This window comes from Lactuca sativa, chromosome 8 (genome assembly GCF_002870075.4).
Source record: "Lactuca sativa cultivar Salinas chromosome 8, Lsat_Salinas_v11, whole genome shotgun sequence".
Lineage (NCBI taxonomy): Eukaryota > Viridiplantae > Streptophyta > Magnoliopsida > Asterales > Asteraceae > Lactuca > Lactuca sativa.
In genome coordinates this window covers 198,984,522-199,011,035 of record NC_056630.2, presented here as the reverse complement: position 1 = coordinate 199,011,035, position 26,514 = coordinate 198,984,522, and the positions used below count along the sequence as shown (strand labels likewise).

The 26,514-nt window shown below is 37.4% G+C and overlaps 3 protein-coding genes across 3 annotated transcripts; 1 reads left to right on the top strand and 2 right to left on the bottom strand.

The window, feature by feature from the left end:
* Nucleotides 1-587: 587 nt before the first annotated feature.
* LOC111910585 (pentatricopeptide repeat-containing protein At2g17140) lies at nucleotides 588-3,599 on the bottom strand. The gene is made up of 2 exons (XM_023906411.3): nucleotides 1,035-3,599; nucleotides 588-944 (listed from the first exon to the last, which is right to left on the bottom strand). Exons 1-2 carry the CDS (start codon nucleotides 3,461-3,463, stop codon nucleotides 827-829), a joined length of 2,547 nt encoding a protein of 848 aa, XP_023762179.1. The 5' UTR covers nucleotides 3,464-3,599; the 3' UTR covers nucleotides 588-826.
* A 57-nt stretch (nucleotides 3,600-3,656) lies between these two features.
* LOC111910586 (probable serine/threonine-protein kinase PIX13) lies at nucleotides 3,657-7,331 on the bottom strand. The gene is made up of 6 exons (XM_023906413.3): nucleotides 6,985-7,331; nucleotides 5,911-6,245; nucleotides 5,544-5,679; nucleotides 5,181-5,323; nucleotides 4,961-5,084; nucleotides 3,657-4,403 (listed from the first exon to the last, which is right to left on the bottom strand). The coding sequence occupies exons 1-6, from the start codon at nucleotides 7,049-7,051 to the stop codon at nucleotides 3,940-3,942; spliced, it is 1,269 nt and encodes a 422-aa protein (XP_023762181.1). The 5' UTR covers nucleotides 7,052-7,331; the 3' UTR covers nucleotides 3,657-3,939.
* An 18,187-nt stretch (nucleotides 7,332-25,518) lies between these two features.
* Nucleotides 25,519-26,129, top strand: LOC111910584 (uncharacterized). Its single transcript, XM_023906410.2, has 2 exons — nucleotides 25,519-25,738; nucleotides 25,903-26,129. The coding sequence occupies exons 1-2, from the start codon at nucleotides 25,519-25,521 to the stop codon at nucleotides 26,127-26,129; spliced, it is 447 nt and encodes a 148-aa protein (XP_023762178.2).
* Nucleotides 26,130-26,514: the final 385 nt, after the last annotated feature.

Here is a 26,514-nt window from a genome sequence, read left to right as displayed (position 1 = left end):
CCCTAATTAGGTAATAAAAATCTTGAAATTTTTCAAGAGAAAGCCATCATATCTATCTGTCCCTCCAGCTAAAGCTTTTTGGTATTAGAAAGAGAGGGTTGGAGATAGTATTATGGAGCACGATTCTCATTAAACAAACCCTGCTTTCATAGTTAGTAAAAAGAAAAACCTAAGGAATGTTTTAGCTCAAGAACGACATATGATACTTATAAAATAAACATAAGGTCATCTCCATATAGGTAAATTCGCTAATAGACAACAAATTGTTTTGTAATTTTGTGAAACAAAATGACCATTTTCTGTAAAGTTTCGGTTAAGCAAGGACCACTTCCGTAATTTTTGAAATACAAGGACCATTTTTGTAATTTTGTGAAATAGAGGGACTATTTATTTAAATACGCTATTAGGCAAAGACAATTTCTCTAATTTTATGACATATAAGGATCATTTCTATAAATTTTCAGTTATATAGAGACCATTTATACAAATATTTGATAATATAGGAATGAAAAGTAAAACCGGTACTTTTGATTCATTTATTCTTCAACAAAACAAATGGTGGATTAGTAAAACCCATTAAACTCCGGGAACAATTGCATTTTAACAATTCAATTTCTATATGATTGTACAACTGTTATATATTGTTAATTTCTCTTATGGATTAACATATCTTCCATATTTATCCCTGTATTATGTATATAAATCAGGGATCCCTATAATTACAATAACAAAAAAAAATGTACACTACATCATAGAGATACAAATTACAAAAACTAATTCAATAATCTTCACATAAGATACGTAACATATCTCCAAATAGTAACTTTCAATCATTATTATCAATGAAGTCATACTTTTGGGAATTCATATTTGATATATTTGCATGACCCCATCCTTTCTTTACCTTACTCAAAATTTTCAGTGTCACACTACTACCATCATCTCTGCAACAATCAAATAAACACAATAAATTTTTATACAAAATATAATAAGTCGGATCTAATTGTAGTATCAAACAGTCTGAAATTTCATACCTATGGAGCACACTCTGCCAATTCTTTTCACTTTTTCCAACTTTTTTATGGTCAAACATTCTAAAATTTCGGTCAACTCTATTAGAAACCTCAACCTCCGAATTCATCTCCAACATCCACTCAGCAAATTCATCAGCCTCACGCGTATTCCCATTCAAACGCAAACCATCAATCACAGGCATAAAACACGCAGCATCAAAAGAATACTTTTTTTGAACCATTTTCTTTAACACATCACTTGCACATTCCAACATTTCAACCTTACAAAGTCTTTGAATAAAATCTTGATATAAAAAACTCCCTATATCAAAACATCTATCCAAACTCGACATGAAAATGTTATTAGCTTCCATGAGTTCATCTCCACAAACTAACTCATTAAACATGAAGCTATACAACACTTCTTTATGACCATAGATTCTTAATGAGGTGTCAAACACTTCAAGTGCTGGTGTAAACTCGCCTATTTGACATAAGGGTTTGATTAATAACTTGAAAGTGGAAATATTTGGAGAGATGCCTCTTTCTTTACTCAACATTTCATCTAAGAGTTTAGTTGCATCATCGATTTGACTTGATTCACATAAACATCTTATCATGTTATTGTAAGTAAAAACATTAGGAGATATGCCTCTTTCTTTCATCTCATTCATTAATCCATACATTTCAAAGAATTGACTTTTCATTCCTAACCCGAGTATCAAAGAGTTGTAAGTTTGCAAGGTTTTGTTGTACCCTTTTTTCTCCATGTCTTTAAGAACCCGAAATGCCGAAGATACCCTTCCCCTTTTACATAAACTATACACAAATATATCGAATATAATTGAATCTGGGTATATGTTTTTCCCTATCATTTCAATGTATTTCTTTTTAGCTTCATCAAGATTCCCATTTTTGCATAATGCATTAATTATAATGGAATAAGTGATTAAGTCAGGCTTACAATCTTGATTCCACATTTCATGAATGGTTTCAATTGCTTTTTCTACTTTCCCGATTTTACATAGTCCATCAAGAACAATGTTATAGGTCACTGAATCCAAATCATAACCACTTTCTTTCATCTTTTTTAATAATTCATCGGCTTCTAATACTTTCCCTTCATTCCACAAACTTTCTAGCAAACTATTGCAAGTGTAGTTATTTGGAAAGCAACCATTTTCTATCATGGTATGTAGAAGTTTATTGGCTTCATTGATCTTCCCCTTTTTGCAATATCCATGAAGTAGGATACTATAAGAGATTACATCAGGAGATACTCCATGTTTTTTCATTAAACTCATAACCATTTTTGCATCATGAAGCATACCATTCTTGCATAGACCATTTATAATTATATTGTATGAAACAACAGTTGGTGATATGCCATTTTCTTGCATCTCATTGAGAACTAATTGTGCATCTAGAAGCTTTTGGTTTTTTATTAAGCCCAATAACCATATATTGTAACTTTCTACTTCTAAAGTGAAACCACTTACTTTCATGGATTCAATTAGGGTTTGTGCTTCATCTATCATTCCTTCCTTGCAAAACCCTTGAAGCATCAAATTGTAAGTAATCATATCAGGTTGAGGCAACCCTAAGACCTTATCTACTTGCATATCTCTGAAAATTCTTGAAGCTTCCAAGACTTTGCCTTGACTACATAGAGCTGAAATCCTGGAATTGAATGTAACTACATTTGGAAAAAGACCATCGTCTCTTATCATGTCCACTAACTTTTCTGCTTCATCAGTCTTACCTTCTTTGCAAAAAGTTGAAACTAAGGTGTTGTAAATAACAAGGTTTGGAGCAATTTTCATACTTCTCATTACCTCCAAAAGCTCCAAACCTTGGCTAGCATACCCAGCCCTACAATACCCACGAACCAAAATGCCGAAGGTGAACTCATTAGGTAGGCATCCTCTCTCACGCATTTTATCAAACACCTTCCGTGCATCGTCTAAATAGCCTGAATCACATAACCCTCCAATCAAGAGGTTGAAAGTGTAAGTTTCAGGGATAACCCTAGAAATAATCATGTCTTCATACAGCAATTGAACACAGCTTGGGAGATTTTGTTGAAGCGAGGACCTGATTAGTGTGTTGTACAAGGAAACTGAAAGAGGTTGATTGGGGTGGTGAGCTCGAAGTGTTTGTAACTGAGAAACAGCGAGACTAACATGACCTGATTTAGCAAGATCACGAACAAGCAAGACCATGGAGTCGTGCGAAGTCTGGGATGGGTAGGAAAGGAGGAGTTGCTGAAGGGCATTGATTTGGGTGAACATTTTGGCTCCAATAAGGATACGGGTAAGAACAGACAGCGATTGGTTGAAGTTGAGAGCATCGGATGGAAAGTTGGGATTGGAGGCGATGCGTTTGAAGATCTGCCAAGCTAATTCAGGATTGTTAGTGTTGTTGATGAGAGCCCTACTTAATTCTCTCATGCTGCTCAAAATGGCGGGAGGTATGATAACACCTGTGTTTTGTTTTGTTTGTTAGATGAATTCCCATGGAAGCTCTTATATTGGGAATTTTAACGCTTTTTCTAGTTGATCCAAAATCACCATGATCAAAAAACAGTCAAACATAATCTTGAAACTCAAACCAACAAAAACAACTCAACATTGTGATTGTAAATAGTTTAAGACACTTAATTAGGAGGCTCTTTCAACATTTCTCAATAATTTGTCCCCACAACAATTTAAAAAAAATGATAACATACATAAATTTATAAATACCTATTATAATTATCTACAAACAACAACATACATAAATAGTTTAAGGGTATTTTGTAATTTGCCCCCATTGCCACAACTATCAATGTTCCATCAAAAAAAGCTTTTTGCCCTCGTTGGAAATTTTTTCTGAATGAGGATGAGCTTGACATATCCGGTATAATCCCAAGGGTAAAACCGTAATTTCACCACCCTTTCGGTGAGCGACGGCTTCCTCGGCTCCCTTCTTTCACAGCATGAGGTTGTGGGGAACGACGATGATGAGGTGAACGTTGTTGGGTATGTTGAGGTTGTGAGTAATGATGAGAGGAATGGTGTACTCTTGGTACCCTTGGCCTTCCGTTTATGGCATCAAGTTGTTCTAGCTTTTCAACCACTTCTTTCATTGAGGGGCGGGTTTTCGGTTCATTTTCCATGCATCTGAGGGCTAATTGGGCAATTTGGCCCGCAGCCCTTGAAGGGTATCTTCCTTCGAGCCGCGAGTCCATTATGTCCTTCATTTTCCTTCGGTCAGCTAAATAGGGCTTCACCCAATCGCTCAAATTTTGTTGGGCAGCCGGGCGGTTAGTGTCAAGTGCCCGCAAGCCCGTTAACATTTCAACCAATACAATTCCAAAACCATAGACGTCACTCTTCACATACAAATGCCCTGTTAAGAAAATAATAAATATAGCCTTTTTAGATTGCTCATTATAGGTTTGTACTATACACAGGACAAGCTTTATAGGCTAGTTATGATGATGATGAGGGCAATTATGTCTTTTCGCTAACAAGGGATCAAGAAAAAAAATCCCTATCTTATCGTGTTCGACATTTGTCATATCGTCGACATCCATCTCATATGCAAGTCAAACACAGTACGAGAAGCGCATTACACCTTTTGTGCAAACGAGAGATTGAGTTTGAGTGCGTATCCCACCTTTTTGTGGGGGACAAAAATTACAGCTTTTGTCTCATTGAGGTTCTAATGCATGCCAAATACACTATAACCATTTTCAATGATAGAGAATGAGGAGGACATTTATGTCTTTTGTTAGACAAAAGATTGAGAACAATTCCATACCCCATCTTGTTCCATTTTTTTAGGAGGCACAAACAATTAAAATTCTTGTCTCCTTGACATTCATCTGAGTTCTAGTTCCGGTCCAATGCAGGTCTAAATGTAGTCGTTTGATGTGGTTTATAAGCCTAAAGGACTCAAATTACCTGTAGAAACATATTCAGGAGCAGCATAGCCGTAAGTCCCCATGACCCGAGTTGTTACGTGTGATTGACTAGCCGAAGGGCCAATTTTCGCAAGCCCAAAGTCCGATATCTTTGCGTTATAAGACTAACCAAAACAAGAAAGAAAAGAAAACGTTTCACTACTAAGAAAAACATAGAGACTATAAACTGGAGAACATTGCACACAAGTGATTGAACTTACCCCATCGAGCAAAATATTTGACGCCTTGAAATCTCTATAGATAACTTGTTTCTCAGAAGTGTGCAAAAATGCTAACCCTTGAGCCGCTCCTATCAAAATCTTTAGCCGTAGATCCCACGGAAGTGGTTGAACTGTTGAGCCTCCTACATAAGAAGAATATTAACTTTCAATTACCGTTTCTATTAAGTCGTTCATTAAGAAAACACAGGTATAACTTATTAGATGAATTTGTCTCTATCAAGTCAATTAAATGAGAAACAACCCAACAACTATCTAATTTTGGGTCCAATATTCATTTATTGCATCTACAATACACCAAAAATATGATAATGTTAGAAGATTTGTGTTTGTAAGTTTTCTTACTTCCAAATAAGTGATTTTCCAAGCTTCCCTTTTGCATAAACTCGTATACGAGTAGCAACTCTGTACCCTCGTAACAATATCCCAATAGCTTCACAAGGTTTGGATGTTGAAGCCTTCCTAGAAAATCCACCTCTGCCTGATGGAATAAACCACAAAATGTCATAAAAATGGTAGCAGTATGTTTTATTACACATGACATGACATAACAGAATTGTACAGCGTACTCTGCATTATACTGTGAATAGGACAAAAGTTGCATCTTCATGTCTTATCCAAAAAGGTGGGACAAAGTATGTTAGAGTTTCACTCTTTTATCTCTTGTTTGTGTTAAAAAGACTTAAATACCCTTTTCATTGTCATCATTTACCTGCCATTCTGCCAACCCTTGCATGCTCTCTGAATTCAATTTTTTGACTGCAATTACACTATTTTTTGAACTTGACTTGTCTTCAATCCAGCCTTTATAGACTTTTCCAAAACCACCTTCTCCTAAAACTGTATCACTTCTGAAATTTCTAGTGGCAGTTTTGAGTTCAGCAAAGCTGAATACTCTGAGATTGGGATGGGGCAAGATCTGGCCGCCAGGCTGTCGGTCATCACCGCCACTTGCCGCCGAGAACTGGCTGTTGCCGGAGACATTGCTGCTTATTCCTGATGATGATGAATTTGTAGTAGTGCTGGTGATGGTGGTCTGTGAAATGGCTGTTGTTATATAGAAATCAAGAAAAAAGAGTGAGATGATATGATCGAAAATTCATATGTTTACATACAAACTGGAGTTGATTTTAATCAAACACAAAACTCAAAGATAAAGAAAACAAAACTTGACAAGGGTTTTTGTTTTTGCTACCAAATGAAAAAAAGAGAGAGAGAGAGAGAGAGAGAGAGAGAGAGAGAGAGAGAGAGAGAGAGAGAGAGAGAGAGAGAGAGAGAGAGAGAGAGAGAGAGAGAGAGAGAGAGAGAGAGAGAGAGAGAGAGAGAGAGAGATGAAATCATACAAGATTTGAAGTGTTCTTGAAGTATGTTATTATGCTAAATTAATAAGAATGAGATGAAATAAAATAAGATATGGAAATAAAAGTCACAGAAAAAAAAAAAAAAACAAATAAACACAATTCAATGGGAAAAATCTGAGCTTTATGTGTTCTTGAAGTGAGATTTTATAGTTAATAAATAACATAGAACATAAACATAAGACCCATAAACATAAACACAAAATCTATAAGGAAAAAAACAAAAAGGGAGATTTTATATTATTTTATACTAATTAACGAACAATATTTAGATGAACCCACACATATTCTATTATAATATACATATAAATCTATCTGAACAAACAAATCCCAAATGTAAGATTACATAATCTATCGAAAACGAACAAAACCCAGATATATTATTACGTAATCTACGCAAAACTATAAGAAAGATTCCATCTTTGTACCTGAACTGAGATTGCCAGTGTTCGTCGTTTGATTAGTGGAAGAAGAAGAAGAAAAGCAAGCACCCATGATCAAAATTAAACTCCTTCGACTACTTCTTCCTTTCAATCGAACAGAATCAAGTGGACATCTTTGAATCTTTTTCTTGTTCTTCAAATGTAACTATTAATATCAATCGATTCTTTGATCAATAAAAGCAGGTTCTTGTTTGTTTCTTTGACTGGAATTCTGTTTGACCAAAATGGTGTTGTACTTTTTCTGTGTGGAAAATTTGCATGATAAAGTGGTAGACAATTGGTTAATGGCATCCATTTATGGAGCAAAGAAGCTTTAATAATTATCATCTTGGTGGTGGAGGAGACGACCAAGTCATCGGCCGCTTGTTATTTCAGAGTCAAAGTCAAACCGCCGTGTATTTGAAGACAAATAAAATAATAACAAGAAATATAGATTAAACGAGAGAATTCACGTTTTGCACTTGTGTCCATGTCCCAGCTTGTTTTCATCTTTTATATATATATAACTTTTTTTCTCTTTATATAGACGTCTTTTATTGAGTTTTTGGGGGAGCTTGTTTTTAATTTTCTTTCTATCTTTAATCGATAAAAGCACCATATAATATATGAGATAATGTTAGATACATGCATAGAAATGACTATGTTTGGAGGTATTATGTCGTTGTATAACCATTTTTTCTGAATTTAATAAAATAGCCAACATCCTCGCAAACATATCAGTGCGAACTTGTGTGAATGTTTACCATGACAAAATTCAATTCTAGTGAAATTTGACGAATTTAATATAATTCCTGGGAATATTCATGATACATTAAAGGTCCGCGTCCAATAAAGTTCGATTTGATTCGCGAGACCTTTATCATAGCAAGAATTAATGTTTTGCTCGTTCCTAATATAAAATGCAACCATCCACACACGGTCATAAATTTTAATCACCGGAGAGACTCAAAGGTGACAATGTTATCTATTTCCATATATTTAAGAGTTTCGAGGTAACCATACATTGATGGCGCATGATGGGTAAAAACCATTACGTGATGGGTAAAAACCATTTTGCTAATGTAATGTTCTTATCCCCTCGTATTGTGTGGATAGTTGGTTTGTTATTTAGTAATTAACAACAATTTTACATTAACTCATAAACAATTACTTTACAACATGATAAATTACAAAGAATACATTGTTACATAACATTACATAAACAAGTGAATAGATGGTCTAATAATAATATAATCATAGAGTGGAAAGTGAATCTCCACCTCTAACTACTATCACAAGTTAAAAAGGTTAAGTCGTTGATAGTTGGGGCCTTCGACATCTTATTCTAAACACTCAGAAGGCCGAAAATACTGATTAGCATACTAAATTAGTGTTACAGTGTTATTTATGTAGATGATCTCATAGAAGACTATGTATTTAGGATCTTAGCATTTCATATCCCTACACATGTTTTTCTTTCCCCTTTTCAGATCTTTTTAAGTAGTTTGTTTGCCTTATTGAGCTCATGAAATAAAAGACAATACAATAGAGGGCTTGGTCTCGCTTATTTCTTGCAGTATTCTCTTTTAAGAATCTCTCTCTCCCTCTCGAGATCTTAGTCCCTCGTGATTCGATTTCTCGTTTTGTAATCTCGTTAGTGAAGCTTTGGACGTTTTGAAAGGATACTTATAAGGAAATGAATCGTCAAATATATGCTCGCAGTCGTCCGGATTATGTTAACCGAGTAAGTTACACTTACAGTTACTAGATTATTCATTAATTACATTTAAAGTATTGATTGGTCTACTTATGAGGAGATATCTAGCATAGATATGTTGGCCTGGTTGTTGGATTTCAGAAAGCTTATATATTTAAATGGCTCGGCCTCCTAATTGTCTTGACTGACAAATCCTTTTTTGATAGTCAATCCACTATTGTTGGGATTAGTGAATGATCTAGATATTAATTATTATGCTCATATAGTCAGTAACTAGTATAGTATTTTGGTTGTTACGCGTTGATTGAGCCGTTTGCAAACCAAACTACTTAGCTGTTTTGAGACTATTCAAGTGAGTTTTCTCACTATACTATATATTATAGTATGTATCCATTGTATGTTAGGATGTTGTAACATCTAATGCAGGTATTCGATCTTTTAATATTTGATTTAACAAAAAAAATGTAAAACCCTAATTAATTGTTAGTAACGACATGAGGATGGAAGCCTCACGACATGACCATTGGGTTGAAACGTGTGTCCATCTTCGTGCATCACGACGTGGCCTATGGGTGGTCGCGACGTAAGGATGTGTTTTCCCTAATCTTGTGTTTTACGCCATATTTAAAGGAAGTGGGGGGCTAGGGTTTGCACACCCTCAGCCTCCATCACCTTCCTCCTGCCCAAATCGAAGTTAGCCTCCTTTGTGACTTTCAAGAGTTCATTTGGTGATTTTTGGCTCCTTGAAGAAGAAGAAGAAGACTCCTTGGGTGCATCTTTTTTGAAATCAAGTCCCCTCATCACCACCTTGCATTGTTTTTGGACCTTTGTAAGTCCTAAAGCTCTTGCTTTTCTCTATTTAGCATTCTATATCTAAGTTTTATTCACCTCTCTTCATGCTTGGGTTGGATAGCATGCATGTGATCCATAAAGTTAGCAACTTTATGGATCATTGAGACCTCTTATTTAGTACAGGTTTCAGATCTGAGGTTTGGTGGTGGTTTTAGACTCTAAGCATGAGTTTTGGCTTCATTCACTCTTTATTGACCTAGTTAGTGTTCAAGTCACGCATTGGACATACATGAGCTGAAAAGCTTCGATTTGGGATGATTGTACTTGACATACCTAGGATTTTATTGTCTTGGTTTTTTAACACTTGAGGTTTTCTATATTAAAATGAAAAAAAATTGTTGAAAATTTGGGTTGTTACAAGTTGGTATCAAAGCCCTAGGTTGAAAGAATGAGATGAACACTCGTAGGATTCTAGACTCAAACTAAGGATCAAAAACTTTTATAAAAACCTTTTTACAAAAAGAATGAATTTCAAGGAAAATAACAGAGAAAAAAGATTATACAGTCAACCGAAGCTCGAGGAAGTTATCTCCTAAAATATCCATATCGGTGTGATATGTTGTATTATAATTGTTGTTATTTGAGCTGATAAAAATATATGCGAGTGATAAGATAAGGAGCCCTCAAGAGTTTCAGGTTAGGGTTGCCTGGTTTTGTGATGCCTTATAGCCTAGAGATTATTTATGGATGCTTTGCTAGGGTTGTGCGACAACAAGAAATTTTTGGGTCAAACAAGGTCTAAGGAGTCTTGCGTATAAGTGTAACCACAATGTATATTTATGTAACTTTGATGCAATAATAATTCATTAAAAGCCAAGAGGGCATCATTTTTATGATTAAAAATATATACATGTTGAAAATCATGTTTGTAGTAAACTCTTAAAGTCAAGCAAGTCAAATAATTAGTACTAATCATGAGAGTTAAAACATCACTTCATAGTTTAAGCCTAGTGCCCCACTAAGCTAGGGATTTCGGCCATCCTAGGACCGAAATCACCTCCCAATGGAAAGCACCAAACCAAAAACTCCAAAGATAAGTCCATCAAGGCCGAAAACTCTAAGGATGAGCCCACTAAGGCCAAAATCATATTTGGTGTGAGAGTTAGGACAGAAATCACCACATTGGCCCCTTTTTAATATGATTTCGGTTAGGAAAGGATAAGGGTAGGTGTTGACCTTGTGATGGGACAAATTCAGCTTTACTTCATTTTACCTAGGACATATCCATGCAACTCCTGCCATTACCCCACCAAATATCCATGAACTCACTCCATCCATTTCTCCCATTTAACCTCGGCCAGAAGGCCTTCTTTTATTCATCCCCACCTTCTTTCACCATCTTTATCTCCTTTCATATTCATCGCTTACTTCTTTCAACAACAAGAGCAAAATTCCTCCAAGATCATCACCTTCAAGTTGGTCATTAGATTTTGGTAAGCATTTTTGTAAACCTCTAGTGTTTTTACACATTTTAATGTTAAATTCATCATCTTTACACACCTTATTATGTGTTGACATCCTTAGAGTAACCTAATCTTCAAAGAGTTCATCAAACACATTCTAGTGTTTTGGGCTCAAAATCTTCATCACATCACTTCAAACTACCCACAAAATCCACTCAAGGTGAGTCCGTACCCCCACTTTTTTCGAGATTTTTATGTTTTAGGGGGGATACAAGTTAAAATTTTGTTTGTTATATATAGATTTGCATGATTTGTCTAAATGTTGAATTACAAGTCATTATATGTTCAAGATATCCTCATCACTAGTCATTTTACAAATATTTATGATAATTTCATTAAGAATGCCAAACTACAAAAACAAACACATTATATGAAGTTATGGTTGTAAAACTACATGATTTTAGAATTTTTCTATAAAAAGGTAGTTTTCTAAGAAAAAGCTATATTTTATAGCCTTTATACAATTTTGGTGGGTCACAACTCAAAAGTGTTATGTTTGACTACATATATTGGGCACAAGATGACAACTTTATATTTATATAAAAGATTATATACAAAGTTTCAACAAACATACAGAATAAACTATAATAGGTATAGTTGGGTGTCATAAAACTATATTATCCATTTGTATTAGTTAAATAATTATTTGAAAACATAATTATTTTATTTACAAGCAAAAAGAGTATTCAGTACACGTAAATCGATTGATATAACCTTGTGAGATAGTTAGCTTCACCGTACCCACCAGAGTACACGTCGCAGTCCAGAACTATAACCAGATTCTCTTATATGGAGAACGTGACACTTGTGAATAGATCTATATTGTATTGACAACCCCACACCTAAACTGTTAGCTACAGTTAGACCAAGAGGTCTGGGGTGACAAATTTCATAACAGTTCTGATGCCTAAAGCACGTCATTCAGGCCACTAGTGTCTGACTTGCGCCAAAGAAGAGATCGCTACATATATTGGCAAGTGTCTGACTTGCGCCAAAGTCAAGGTAGAGTATCAGAAGCCCTCGGGGTTGCTACAACAACCAGACATACCCGAGTGGAAGTAGGAGTGGATACCCATGGACTTCATAACCAAATTGCCCAAGACAGCAGGCGGACTTGACACCATCTGGGTGATCATTGACAGCTTGACCAAATCCGCACATTTCCTGCCAATAAAGGAGACCAACAAGATGGAGAAGCTAACGAGGACGTACATAAAAGAGATCGTGCAATTACATGGCATGCCAATATCCATTATGTCCGACAGAGATATTAGATTTACCTCACAATTTTGGCAGTCTCTTCAGAAGTCCTTAGGAACCAAAATTGATATAAGTACAATTTACCACCTCAAACTGACGGGCAAAGTGAGAGGACCATTCAGACACTAGAAGATATGCTAAGAGCTTGTGTGATAGACTTTGGCAAGGCATGGGATACCCATTTGCCACTCATTGGGTTTTCATACAACAACAACTATCACACTAGCATCAAGATCGCTCCATTTGAGGCTCTATATGGATACAAATGCAGATCACCTCTGTGTTGGGCTGAGGTGGGAGACATACAGCTGGCAAGAGGGCAAGTCCCCAACAACACTCTCCCCGGTCCCGAGATCATCAGAGAGACCACCGAGAAGATCGTCCAAATTCGGGAACGACTAAAGGCATCTAGGGACCGACAAAAGAGCTACGCGGATAAACGATGGAAAGCCTTTTCAAGTCGGAGATCACGTGATGTTAAAGGTCTCTCCCTGTAAAGGGATATACGCTTTGGGAAGCATGAAAAATTGAATCTGAGGTACATTGGACCATTCAAGATCCTCACCAGGATCAGTCTAGTGGCCTATAGAGTTCGGTTACCACAAGAACTCAGCAACATACATCCTATTTTCCACATGTCCAATTTGAAGAAATGTCTGTCTGACAAAACTCTTGTCATCCCTCTTGAAGAGATTGAAGTAAACAAGAATCTCCACTTCATTGGGGAGCCTGTAGGAATAATGGATAGGGAAGTTAGGAGGACAAAGCAAAGTCAAATACCTATAGTGAAGGTCAGTTGGAATGCCAAACGGGGACCCGAATTCACTTGGGAGCAGGAAGATCAAAGGAAACAGAAGTGCCCGCAACTTTTCCTCTAATTGCAAGAACCCGTTCAAGATGCCAATTTCGGAACGAAATTCCCTCTAGCGGGGGATGATATGACAACTAGAAAATTTTGGGTCAAACAAGGTCTAAGGGGTCTTGTATAAGTGTACCCACAATGTATATTTATATAACTTTGATGCAATAATAATTCATTGAAAGCCAAGAGGGAATTATTTGTATGATTAAAAATATATTCATGTTGAAAATCATGTTTGTAGTAAACACTTAAAGTTAAGCAAGTCAAATAATTAGTGCAAATCAAGAGAGTTAAAACATTACTTCATAGTTTAAGCCTAGTACTCCACTAAGCTAGGGATTTCGCACATCCTAGGACCGGAACCACCTCCCAATGGAAAACACCAAAACAAAAACTCCAAAGATAATTCCATCAAGGCCGAAAACTCTAAGGATGAGCCCATTAAGGCCGAAATCATATTTGGTGGGAGAGTTAGGACCGAAATCACCATATTGGCCCCTTTTTAATATGATTTTGATTAGGAAAGGATAAGGGTGGGTGTTGACCTTGTGATGGAATGATTCAACTTTACATCATTTTACCCAGCACATATCCATGCAACTCATGTCATTACCATCCAAATATCCATGAACTCACTCCATCCATTTCTCTCATTTAACGTCGGCCAAAAGGCCTTATTTCATTCATCATCACCTTCTTTCACCATCTTTATCTCCTTTCATCTTCATCACTTACTTCTTTCAAGACCAAGAGCAAAAGTCCTCCAAGATGCTCACCTTCAAGTTGTCCATTAGATTTTGGTAAGCATTTTCGTAAACCTCTAGTGTTTTTACACATTTTTATGTTAAATTGATCATCTTTACACACCTTATTATGTGTTGACATCCTTAGGGTAACCTAATCTTCAAAGAGTTCATCAAACACATTCTAGTGTTTTAGGCTCGAAATCTTCATCTCATCACTTCAAAGTATCCACAATATCTCACTCAAGGTGAGTTCATACCTCCACTTTTTAGAGATTTTTATGTTTTACGGGGGGGTTACAAGTTAAAAAAAATTTTGTTATACATATGTTTCAATGATTTGTCTAAATGTTGAATTACAAGTCATTATATGTTCAAGATACCCTCATCACTAATCATTTTACAAATATATATGATAATTGCTTTAAGAATGCCAAACTACAAAAACAAACACATTATATGAAGTTATGGTTGTAAAACTACATGATTTTAGAATTTTTCTATAAAAAGGTAGTTTTCTAAGAAAAAGCTATATTTTATATCCTTTATACAATTTTGGTGGGTCACAACTCAAAAGTGTTATGTTTGAGTACGTATATTGGGCACAAGATGACAACTTTATATTTATATAAAATATTACATACAAAGTTTCAACAAACATACAGAATAAACTATAATAGGTATAGTTGGGTGTCATAAAACTATATTATCCATTTGTATTAGTTAAATAATTATTTGAAAACATAATTATTTTATTTACAAGCAAAAAGAGTTTTCAGTACACGTAAATCGACTGATATAACCTTGTGAGATAGATAGCTTTACCGTACCCACTAGAGCACACATCAAAGTCCTAAATTATAACCAGAGTCTCTTATGGGGAGAACGTGACACTTGTGAATAGATCTATATGGGATTGACAACCACGCACCTAAACTATTAGCTACAGTTAGACCAGCAGGTCTGGGGTGAAAATTTTCATAACAGTTCTGACGCCCGAAGAACGTCGTTCAGGCCACTAATCGTATTAGTATGGTTATAATAACTCACATAGGGTATAAACAACACATTTGACTTACAGGGTAACATACAAGTAGTTTTATATAAAGATAAAACTTCATTACATCATTTCACAGTACAGTATTACTTACTTTTCTAGTCTTGGTACTTAAGACTTACAGCTCATTTATAAGAAAATATTGGATTTTCTGGAAGTATACATTATCATTTTCATGAAACATTTACAAACCCTTTTTCTTACAAAATACTTATGAACTCACAAACTTAAATGTTGACACTTTTCAAAGTCACTTGTATTCTTAGGAAATCAGTAACAGGTAATCACAAGAATTTTGGAGGAAAGAATGCCGCCACAACATTTCCTTCATTTTTTTCACATGCAACTGATGTCATGTAAACAGTATTTGAAAACAATGTAATATTATTAAACATTTAATGTAATGGTTGTGATGCTATGTTTCATTTATATTCAATTGTTATGATAATGTACATGAGGTAATCCGCCCCCGGATGTTTCCATCGTTCTGGTTCGGGGGTGTGACAGGTCGAAACTAAGATTGCAAATTGCTTTGTATATATTGTATGGTTGTACATAATTAGGATTTTATAGTCTTAGCATGCTTGGTTTAGCCTTACTTCATGTTTCTTGTTTGGTTGTGGATTTGGGGTGGAATATTTTATTCAAACATCTATCGAATTCGGGTTATGTACAATTTGTATATGCGGGGCCATTGGTGAGATTAGTATAGACTCCCGCAGAGCGGATTTGTGGCTGATAGGAGCCTACGATGATTACCTAGGAGTTGAGGTGTAGGACTTTACAACGCTTAAGTGTGAGAGCATAGCTACAAGAAGAATTGAGTAATTTTGGTATTTAGGACCTCGGGAAGAATTCTAAGTTGACTATGGATATGTGTGGAAGGTAGTATGGGCCCGTACTACTGAAAGCACAGGATCTTTATGCGCTTTAGAAAGAATCTCGAGTGTGCTAAGGGATTTTCTATGATATCTATAGTGTCTGTGTATGCTTTTAGTTTGGTTTTGACTTTTTTCCCTTGTGTATTTTAATATCGTGTTCACCCGAGGTTTAGGCTCTAGCAGTCCAGAGAGTCAGGGTGCTAGTGATGATGAGATCTATAAGATCATTTCTATAAAAGTGGCTACGCGGTCAGGGAGGCTATCACGGAGGTATTTGGATCTATCAAGATGTAACATCACGAAACTCGGGTAAGCTTTATAACCCTTCTACATTTGCAAGTAGTCAAGATAAGTCCCTTTATTTGAATATTGGACTTATGAGTACGCTGGGCGTAATGAGGCGTACGTCGCGCGTACTCGCGCGCTTATTTTGGAAGCAGACTTGCTTGGGTACGCTGGGCGTAATGTGCCCAGATGCAAACCCTAATTATGGCTTGTGCACTATAAAAGGAATGTTAAGTCCTTTACCCCATCCACCATACTTCATTGAGTGAGCCCTAAGAGTGCAGAAAACTCGTTTTGAGCTTGTATGTGTGTTCTTAAGCTTGAAGGTGCCTTTTTAAGGTGAAAAAGGAGAAGAGGAATCCGTTGTTAGATCTAGAAGATGGAGAGCAAGAGTAGATCCGAGTTATATAGAGGTTGGAGCTCCTTTTGAGGTAAAAAGCTCAAAGCTTTCCTTTCATTTCATGAGTTTTGCTTTACGGACCCATTTTTAGGGTTTTTGGTTCAAAGGTGGAGACTTTTTGTGCAAAGGGTCTCCATAAGCTTAGATCTAGCCTTTCCCAATGTATTATGTGATGAGAGTTCATAAAAATCCAATCTTGGTCGTGGATATTGAGTCATGCATGAGATATGGACTTAATATAGAGAGAGAGGAAAGGTGTTTTGAGGGTGTAAGGGCCTTTACAGCCATGCAAAGGCTTAAAGGTTCCGACTTTATGGAATAAGAGGTTTTGAGGGAGTCAGATCTGGAAGTTGGAGAAGTAGGTTAACCGTTTAAGACCAAAATCCATAAAGTAGCTGAACTGGGACTTACGTTGGGCGTAATCCCAATACGCGTAGCATAAGGGGTCGTGCACCCCGATTCTATGAAGGCACCGAGTACGCCCAGCGTACATGTTTGGTACGCGCAGCGTAACCCAGAGAGTTGACTTTTTTTTACTTTTAGGGTTTGGTCAACTTTAGGGTATTTAAGCCATGAGAGGGGTAAAATGGTCTTTTACCCTCCTGAGAATGACAGGAAAGGAAGGAGTCTAGCCTTGGGGAAATGTATTAATGTGAAGTGTTTTTTATGATTAGGTGGAGGCTAGACCCGATTCACAGAGTTTGAGATTATCCGAGATACCGAGGTGAGTCATCTCACTATACTATACCTGGAAGGGTACCTATGTGTGACCGGAAGGTCTTGTATAATAGGATGTATGTGCTATATGCGGCTATGTGATATGTATGTGCAATATGCAGTTATGTGATATGTATGTGCTATGTATGTTATGTATGCTAAGGACCGTAAGGTCAAGACGATATGGACCAGAAGGTCAAGAGGATACGGACCGGAAGGTTGATACGGGTAAGACCGAAAGGTCTATCGGAGTTCGGGACGGAAGTCCCCTGACACACCTGGATCGGAAGATCCCATAGAGTATGGTCTGGAAAGGCGTATATGTGGTATGTGGTATTTTAAGGAACTCACTAAGCATTTATGCTTACAGTGTTGTGTTATGTATTTCAGGTACTAGTGATGATCGCGGGAACACGCCGGCTTGACTTGTACACACACCGATGGATTTGGATATGTTTTGATCTTGGGATGTAATGTTATGGATTGATATGTGATACAAATGATATTTTTATAACCATTATGAATGAAAGTGTGTTTTAAATGTGAAAAACTGTTTTGAAAATTTACGTTGTTACACAAGACCACATTGATTGAGATGTTTAATGATCGCTACACCACTATCAATGAGTGAAACATCCAAAACTACAGTCCAAAATTTTCGTTTTAAATAATTAATACAACCATAATTAACAATTCATCACATAAAAATCATAAGTCATATATCTCAAAATATCATAACATGTGTCAAATGTATTAGAGTAAAAACATCCCAGGCTAACAAATGGTGTGTGCACTTCAATCATCCCGAGCTCTTCCCCTTGCTACTGGAAGTACCTGAAACCAAAACTAAAAACTATAAGCACAAAGCTTAGTGGTTCTCCTCGAACTACCACATACCATACGCATAATCACATAATAACTTAACATGGGCCTTGCCCCGCTACATCGGGCCTCGCCCAACATCGGACCGAAATCCGGCATCGAGCGAAGCTCGGTATACATATAACATATCAACAAATACACATAAATAAACACATAACATAAACATATGAACATTCCTCGGGCACTGCCCAACATCGGGCCGAGATCCGGAAACATATAAACATTCCACGGGATTACCCGGCATCAGACCGATGTCCAGAAACATATAAAACAAGAACATGCAAGAATCATGAAGACATCAAGAATACAAACATTCCTTGGGCTTTCCTCGGCATTAGACCGAAGTCTGGAAACACATATACAACTACATCAGGCACTACCCGGCATCGGACCTTAGTCCGAAATATGCTAACATACATAAACAGGCTAATATTTGTGCCTTCGACCCATTCCTATAGGAGAAAACTCACCTCGCAAAGCTAAATATAGAATCTCATGGCAAGGGGTCTCTAACGGCTGCTCCAACGGCTCCCCAAGCTGTCATTACCAACATAATACTTAGTTAGAATCCAATAATCCCCTAAATATCATTCCATACCAAAAACCCCTTCATGGGTCAACCTTGGTCAAAGTCAAAGTCAACACTCTTGTAACGCCCCAATTCTCAGGTATTATTTTAAATAAAAATTTCTTGGTTTTGGCCCTACTCGATGAGTTGGTTGCCCTACTCGTCGAGTAGCAGCGGGTGGGATCGCGAATTAAGTGATCTACTCGGCGAGTCCTTTGTGGGACTCGGCGAGTAGGAGCTGGAAGGAGAAGCCCTAATTTCCGGGGTTTGCACCCCTATTTATAGAAGCTCAAGCCTCTTTCAGTCCCTTTGCAGCCCCCTTTGCGTCTCTAACTCATATGTGTGTGTGCCCATTGTGTGTTGAAGCTTTGAGAGAAGATTTTGGTGTGGGAGTTTGGGGAAGCAAGTGATTGAGGCAAGAAGATGGGAAAAAATCCGAATCTACTTTTGTGGACATCTTGGGAAGGTATTAAGCTATTACCCTCATTTATTTCAGTCTAGACCTCCCTTTTGAGTGAGCTTTAGGGTTTTATAAGGATATCAAGTTGGTATGACAAGCTATGGGCTAGACCTGAAGTTGTAACTTCCGATCTGGACCCTCTTTAGATTATAGAAGCATAAAGTTCCAGCTTTGGTCGAGATTAAGGTTCCATTGGTCCATGGAGACCCATTAAGATCTTGGTTTTGGCATTAAGAGCTTTTAAAGCAATGCATGTACGTAAAGTTTGCAACTTTACGTAATAAGTATGCTCTAGAAACCTAGATCTGTGAATTTGAGCCGTTGCATGGCTCAAAATAGGCATGTATGGAAAAAGGATTGGATGAACTCGATGAGTTAGATGAGCAACTCGGTGAGTCGGATGAAGAAAGCCATGAACTCGACGAGTTGGATGAACAAATCGGCAATTTGGATGAAGATGGTCATAAAACTTGACGAGTTGAAGAACAACTCGGTGAGTCGGATGAGTTTTCCCAAGGTTACGTATTGAGTGTGAACCCGTTGAGTTTTGGTTGGGAAACCCGACGAGTGGCTTTAGAGTCCGATCGCTAAATGAAGGAAACTCGACAATTCACTCGATGACTCGGCGAGTGAGCAAGTAGTCCAAGAAACTCGGCGAGTAGCCGATGGAACTCGGCGAGTCGGGTCAACATGGACGGTTGACCTAGATCGTTGACTTTGACTACTAATCATGGGTTGACCCTTTTACTTTTGAGAACATTGGAAAAGATTAGGGATTTACGTGTATGGTTCGTGATAAATATAGGTGGTGGAGTTCGGGACAGTGATCCGAGGGTTGGAGCTTATTTCTGCGAGTCGACATTGCAAGGTGAGTTATCCTCACTATATCGATAGGGTCTACGGCACCAAGTCCGACCCATTGGTTGTTATAGTTATGGTATGCTACATGTGATTATGATCTGCTTGATTGGAGTCAGGATAGACAGTACGTATGCTTTTATGATCCGTATGGATCGGTATGTTAGTGAGTTGTTGGGTCAGTGTCTAGAGAATTTCATGATTGATGATCAGTGAGATAGATATGCTTGATATTTGTATATGCTCGTACATCATAATTATGCGCACATGATTATTTGCTTGTTGGTTGGGTTGAGGCGGTCCTGCTTCGTGCTCAAGGCCAACATACCCTATGAGCGGCTCGGGGAGACTGTACGTCCACGTGGCGGACCAGTCATGCCGAAGGCTCGGGATGGATCTAGATAGATTGTAGGCCCAGTAGGGCGGACCAGTCAGGACGATGGCCCAGAATGCATGTTGATTGATTGATTGTTATTGATATGGTTTCTTTCAGTATGGTATTGGTATTTTGGAGGTAGCTCACTAAGCCCTCAGGATTACAGTTTTCAGTTTATTGTTTCAGGTACTTCAGGAGATCATGGAAAGGCGAAGGCGTGACCGTACCGCTCCTCATCCTTATGTTATGATTTTTGGGATGCTCTGATGGAAAAAATGATTTGAAAACATTTTGTAAACAATGCTTGTTATTTATGATTGAAAAAGTTTAAATTTGGCGTAAATTTATGGATGTTACAACCCTAGTCAAAATCAACATTTTGGGTTGACTCAACTCGCTGAGTCATCTCCTAACTCGACGAGTTTCCATACTTCTCAGAATCGTGATAAAACGAGTCAACTCGACTAATCCTTCCTCAGACTCGTCGAGTTCTACCCTATACATGATTGGGACAAATCTTCCCAACTCGTTGAGTTCCTTCATGACTCGTCGATTTCTTCAGTCTATTAAGCCCTTCTTAATGGATGAAGCTCCTATCTTTCAGATCTAAGCTCCATACGTCATATTCATACTGAAAATGTCCTTTTTAAGGGTAAAGTTTTGAACTTTACCCATTAATACCCTTCCTTAATGGATTTAGCTCAAACCCTAACTCTTTAAGACCTATATCTTGATCCAAAAGCCATTAATACTTCAAGTTAAGGCATACAAACTGAGATCTAGACCCTAGATACTACATGAACACGTAAAGTCTTTGACTTTCTCTCCATGCGTGGCCTTTTGGAGCTTAAAAGGCCAAAATGACATCCTAAAGCTTGCATGGGTTTCAATGGCCATAAAGTTTGCACCTTTATGCAATGAAAGCCCTTCAAGGTCCTAGATCTAGAAGTGTACTCACTTGGGACGTCCAACTCCCTAAGACCATGGAACTTGGATCAAAACCATTCAAAATAGCCCCAAAAGAAGATCTAAATAATCACTAGGAAAGGTTCAAACTTGATACCAGAAAAATGTCGAGAATGAAGCTAAGATTATGGATCTACAAACTCCTTCTTGAGTCCTCAAGCTTCTACTTTTTCCACAAGCTTCAAAAACACAAAACTCTCTCAAGGATAACTTACAAACTCACACAATGCATCGGTGTTTAGAGATTTAGGTTTTGGGACTTAGAGGCTGGAAATGAGGCCAACATGGAGGGTTTAAGATGCTTAAATAGGGTGCAAACCCCAAAAATTAGGGTTTCACCTCTTCCAGCCTATTCGTCAAGATGGAGGCCTATCAACTTGTTGAGTAGGTTCCTAAAACCACACTGCCCAAACAGTCTCTAGTCAACGAGTTTGGGGCTTCCAACTCATCGAGTTGCTCATATAAATTTGAATAATTACTAAATTAAATACGTACCAGGAATCAGGCGTTACACTGAGGTTTCTACTGTTGCATCGATCGCAGCTATTGCCGCTGCGAGACCACATAGGGGTGATTCAATGTAGTATTTGGAGTTCAACAATAAGAATCCCCCGGAGTTCGATGGGGTCTAGGACCCGATTGCGGCCTTGTGGTGGATCGCTGATGTTAAGGGATTTTTTTCACCAACTCTTCTCTAGATGATCTGAGGTTTCGCTTTGCATTGAACCTACTTCGCTTAGGGGCGAAGGGCTGGTGGAAGTTTGTGACTATAGGCTATTCACCTATGGAGTGGGCCAAATTGATATGAGATTGATTTATGGAGATTTTTCGAGACGAGTATGTTCCTTGGGTGGAGAGGCAGCAACTGGCTCAGTAGTACCTATCACGCCGATAGACGACAGAGACGGTGACTAAGATCACCAAGATGTCTCACGAGAGAGCTTTGTTCTACCCTGAGTATGCATCCACTGAGTAGGCATGAATGAAATGTTAATTGAGTGTCCTCAAGAAGAATATCATAAAGTTCGTGACGAACTTTGTAGCACTTGGAATTCAAGTATGCTACCTTTTAGCGCTTGGATTAAAATGTATTTTGCATAAGAGCCCCCTCCATATGTTGGGCGTACATATGCGCACGCTTAGCGTACATGGGTGTTATGAACGCGGACTACAACCACGTACGCTGAGCGTACTAAGGTGTATACGGGGTGTACGTGGCTAGAGACAAAATCCCTAATCTTAAGACATGAGCCTTATTTAAGATCACTTATGACATTTAGACCTCACCCTTATCAGCCTCCAATGTTTATTTTCGTATCTTAAACCCTAGTTTTCTAGTGAGTATGATCCTTGAGCTTTAAAGTGTCTTTGGTGACCATTTTAGTGAGTTTGCAAAAAGAGCTTTGTGAACAAGCCTTGGACGTGGTTGAGCTTCAAGATCATGCATTTACATTTTCTTGGAGAGCTTTTAGAGGTAAAAAGTTTAGAACTTGCTAATCCTTTTACTAGTTTGAGTTAAGGTTTGGTAGTGAGTTCATTTTTAGTCCACGGATCCTCTTTTGTGAGTTTGAGCAACTCCGAAAGCTAGAAATGTTAGATCTGGGTCCCTTTGGCATGTTAGAAGCATAACAATGCTATAATGATGGTTGTTATGGCACCATGCATCGATTTGAGTTCTTAAAGTGAGTCTTAATGGAAAAAATGGGATGTTGGGCTCCCATTAAGCATGAAAAGGAAAAAAGTTGCCAACTGTATGCCCTAGGACCTTTAAAATGACCGAGATCTGGAATTTGACGAAGTGGATGCCTAGATTAAGCTTTTAATGGTTGGTTATGCTTAGCAGCCTTGTACGTTGGGCATACTGGGATATACAATGCGCCTATTGCCTTAAGATCAACTACTCTAAGTGTACTAATGTTGTACGTTGTGCCTATATCCTCCGGGAAGATGAAGCATGTTTTGGGCTTTTGGGCCTTATCTAGTGTTAGGTCATGGCCCATTTAGAATAGGGATCTCAATTTTCCTTTGTGGACCTTGTGTGTCATGGAATGGGCCTTAGGTGGCATTGTTCGGCCATTTGCGCCTTATGGCCGTTATTGATTTTGAACCAAGGGTAGTTAGGCATATTAAAGGAGAAAGGCCTTTGGGCCGGATTTGAAGAGTTTGGAATTTGGGATTTTGGGCCCATGAGTGAGTTTGTATCATAATTCTAATTAGGTTAAATTGTATATTTACTGTGTGAGATTTCCGGACTGGTAGTCGAGCAGTAATTATTTATCAACAGTCTGAGGTGAGTCTTCTTACTATATCCATGGGTCAAAGGCACGAATGTCGGCCCATTACCTAACATGTGGATTGACAGTCTTTTACGTATTTAATTGTTTGAAGACCGTGGGGGCAGTCTGTGGTACTTGTATGAATACCATAGGGGCAACCCATGGCATGGAAGACCATGGGCATAGCCCATGGCACTTGGATATCAAACCATGGGGGTAGCCCATGGCAACTATATGTATGTCGCATGGTATTCTGTGGTTGTATGTTATTTGATATTTTGGGAACTCACTAAGATTTTGCTTATAGTTTATTTGGGTGTTTTCAGGTACTTACGGTACTAAAGGGAGGGTATCGACCTGATAGTGCATCATACACTCTCCAACCTTTTACGCACTCATTGATATTGATACTTTGATAATTTCACATGTTATGATGTAACGGATCTTTGGAAACAAATTATGATTGTAATTCTTATTTTTGAAAATGCAAAACTTTATTCGGTTTTTGGGCTATTACAAGTTGGTATTAGAGCCTTGGTTTGAGGGATTCAGGCACACCCTCGGGTGTGCCAGAACTCAAACTGAGGAAATGGTAACATTTTTGAAAGAATAAAATTCAAGTTTTTCTGAAAAGGGTTTTCTTAAGTAAAAAGGGAGAGTGTAATGCATGTGATCGGCCGAGCTCAAGTAAGGTCCCGTTTGTTTACCTCTTAATTGCAAAATTAAGAGGTAGTGTCTTAAAATTTCAGATTCAGAGTGTTTGTTTGAGTATTATTTTTTACCTCTTAAACTAAAAGATGCCTCTTATTTTTTCAGATATTAAATGAAGTCTGAAAAATATAAAAAAGAGACGCGTCCTAATTTACCCTAAACACATCGACTCATCGACCGTCGATTCTTCTTTCTTCACTTCGCATATGCGCCTCCCTCCATTCTTCCCATCTGTTTTGAAGAATCGTTGACACATACTCCCTCCAGCGCAATCGTCGACGACGTCCCAGCGTCGCTGCTCCCGGTGGTGGTTATCTCTTCCGTCTCCATTGACTCATCGACCGCAACAGGTATGTTTGCCTCCTCTTCTTTCTGTTATATGCTCAATTTTGTTGGCTGAGAACTCGATTAGGGTTTTTGGAATGGGTGTTCTTCCTCTTCTCTATGATCGGTGGCTTTGAATTTGATTATGGTTTTTGGAATGAATGCTCTCTTTGTTCATCGTGAATTTATAAGATGGTTCTAAAAATGGTTTTTGATTCAAGGGTTTCTTGGTGTGCCTTTGAATGTTAAGTTTTGGAACTGAATATATATATATATATATATATATATATATATATATATATATATATATATATATAAACATGATGAATCATATCTAAATAATTTTTTTTATATGATATAGAGAAGTGTTGAAGCACTTCTTGGTGGGTTGAATGTGTTTAAATAAATCCTAATTGTGGGACAAAACAATCCAAATTCACATATAAGAAGGTAAGTTCATTGGTGGCAGTTTGAGTGATTCAACAACAACCGGTTTTATATACCAATTTCTAAACTGTTTTTATAGTTGAGTATTATGTTGAAATGTTGTAGTTGTTGAAAATATGCATTATTTTTGTTGTTGTTATCATGAAATATTTATATTTATGTTTGATGTTATAGTTGTTTATACTCTTGTTTATATCATGAAATATCCATTAGTTTTATTGAATTGTACACTTGTTTTGTTGAAATATTTGTTGACAATGTGCATTAGTTTTGAAATATATATTCTTGCTTATATCATGACATTATACACTTGTTTTGTTGAAATAGTTGTTGATAAGGTGCCTTTATGTTGCTTAAATTATTGTTGAAAATGTGTTTTTAAAATGCTTAACTTGTTATTAAAACATGCATTTTTTTGTTGAATTGATCAAAGAAATGGGAGAAAAGAAGGATAGGATTAGTTGGAAGGTTCAAGGTGTAGAAAAAACGTTTCTAGAAGCTTGTTTACGTGAAGTTACGGTGAATGAGCGGGAAGGGAGTAGTTTGAAAGCATTATCTTGGAGGAATGTAGCTGAAACATTAAAAATTGAACACAACTTTATTGCGGACCAAAAACAAATGAAGAACTGCTATGACTACCTAAAGTCAAAGTTTGGTGCTTTTTTGAAGTTAAAAAAAAAAACCGGCAACGTGTACAATTCAACAACCAATACCTTCAACCTTTCCAAAGAAGAATGGGAATTAGAATCAAAGGTATTTTGTTTAGTTATAAAAAACATATTATCATGTTTAAGTAATAAAATATTTTTTTTCAAACAGTCAAACAAACATGTGGATTTTTTCAGACATATGCCATTACCCTACCCGACCTTTGCACACAGTTGTTTGAAGGCGCAACTGCGACAGGCATAAATAGTTGGGGACCAACTTCTACCCTTCCCCGTCCTATTCAAGAGTCAAGCCACTATAGTTTGCATGACTTTGATGACATCGATTGCACTCAACAAGAAACTGTAGGTCTCAGTGACGAGTCATCTGCTCAATAATAAAACAAAAGACTACAGATATGGCAAAGAGTCAAAATAAAAGTAAAGACAAGGGTAAAGATAAGGGTAAAGATGCATCCAACTCAAGATTGCTTGAAATCAGTGAAGATATTGCCACAGTTGCTAAAATATTTGTGGAAAAGCATTCTTCTTCAAATTTGGATGCGTGTATGGAAAAATTGGAGAAGTTAGGATGGGGAATATTTGATCCAAGATACACTACTGCTGTTGCTCTTTTTGGTGAAAGTGCAGATAAGAGGCACGTGTGGTTAACCATTGATTCAGCTATTTGTGAGAATTGGGTCAAGATTGTTGGAGCACATTATGGAATGTTTCGCTAAGTAGATTTTTTGAATGTTTTGATGGTTTTTTTGGATAACTAGAT

Excerpts from the sequence above, each read along its gene's own strand:
- LOC111910584 (XM_023906410.2), top strand. The coding sequence starts at position 25,519 with ATGGGAGAAAAGAAGGATAGGATTAGTTGGAAGGTTCAAGGTGTAGAA. Across the intron at positions 25,739-25,902 it reads CTACCTAAAGTCAAAGTTTG|TCAAACAAACATGTGGATTT; the intron begins GTGCTTTTTTGA and ends TTTTTCAAACAG.
- LOC111910585 (XM_023906411.3), bottom strand. The coding sequence starts at position 3,463 with ATGAGAGAATTAAGTAGGGCTCTCATCAACAACACTAACAATCCTGAA. Across the intron at positions 945-1,034 it reads TGGCAGAGTGTGCTCCATAG|AGATGATGGTAGTAGTGTGA; the intron begins GTATGAAATTTC and ends TGATTGTTGCAG.
- LOC111910586 (XM_023906413.3), bottom strand. The coding sequence starts at position 7,051 with ATGGGTGCTTGCTTTTCTTCTTCTTCTTCCACTAATCAAACGACGAAC. Across the intron at positions 5,680-5,910 it reads AAGGGTTGGCAGAATGGCAG|GCAGAGGTGGATTTTCTAGG; the intron begins GTAAATGATGAC and ends TTATTCCATCAG. Across the intron at positions 5,085-5,180 it reads CAAATATTTTGCTCGATGGG|TCTTATAACGCAAAGATATC; the intron begins GTAAGTTCAATC and ends TGTTTTGGTTAG.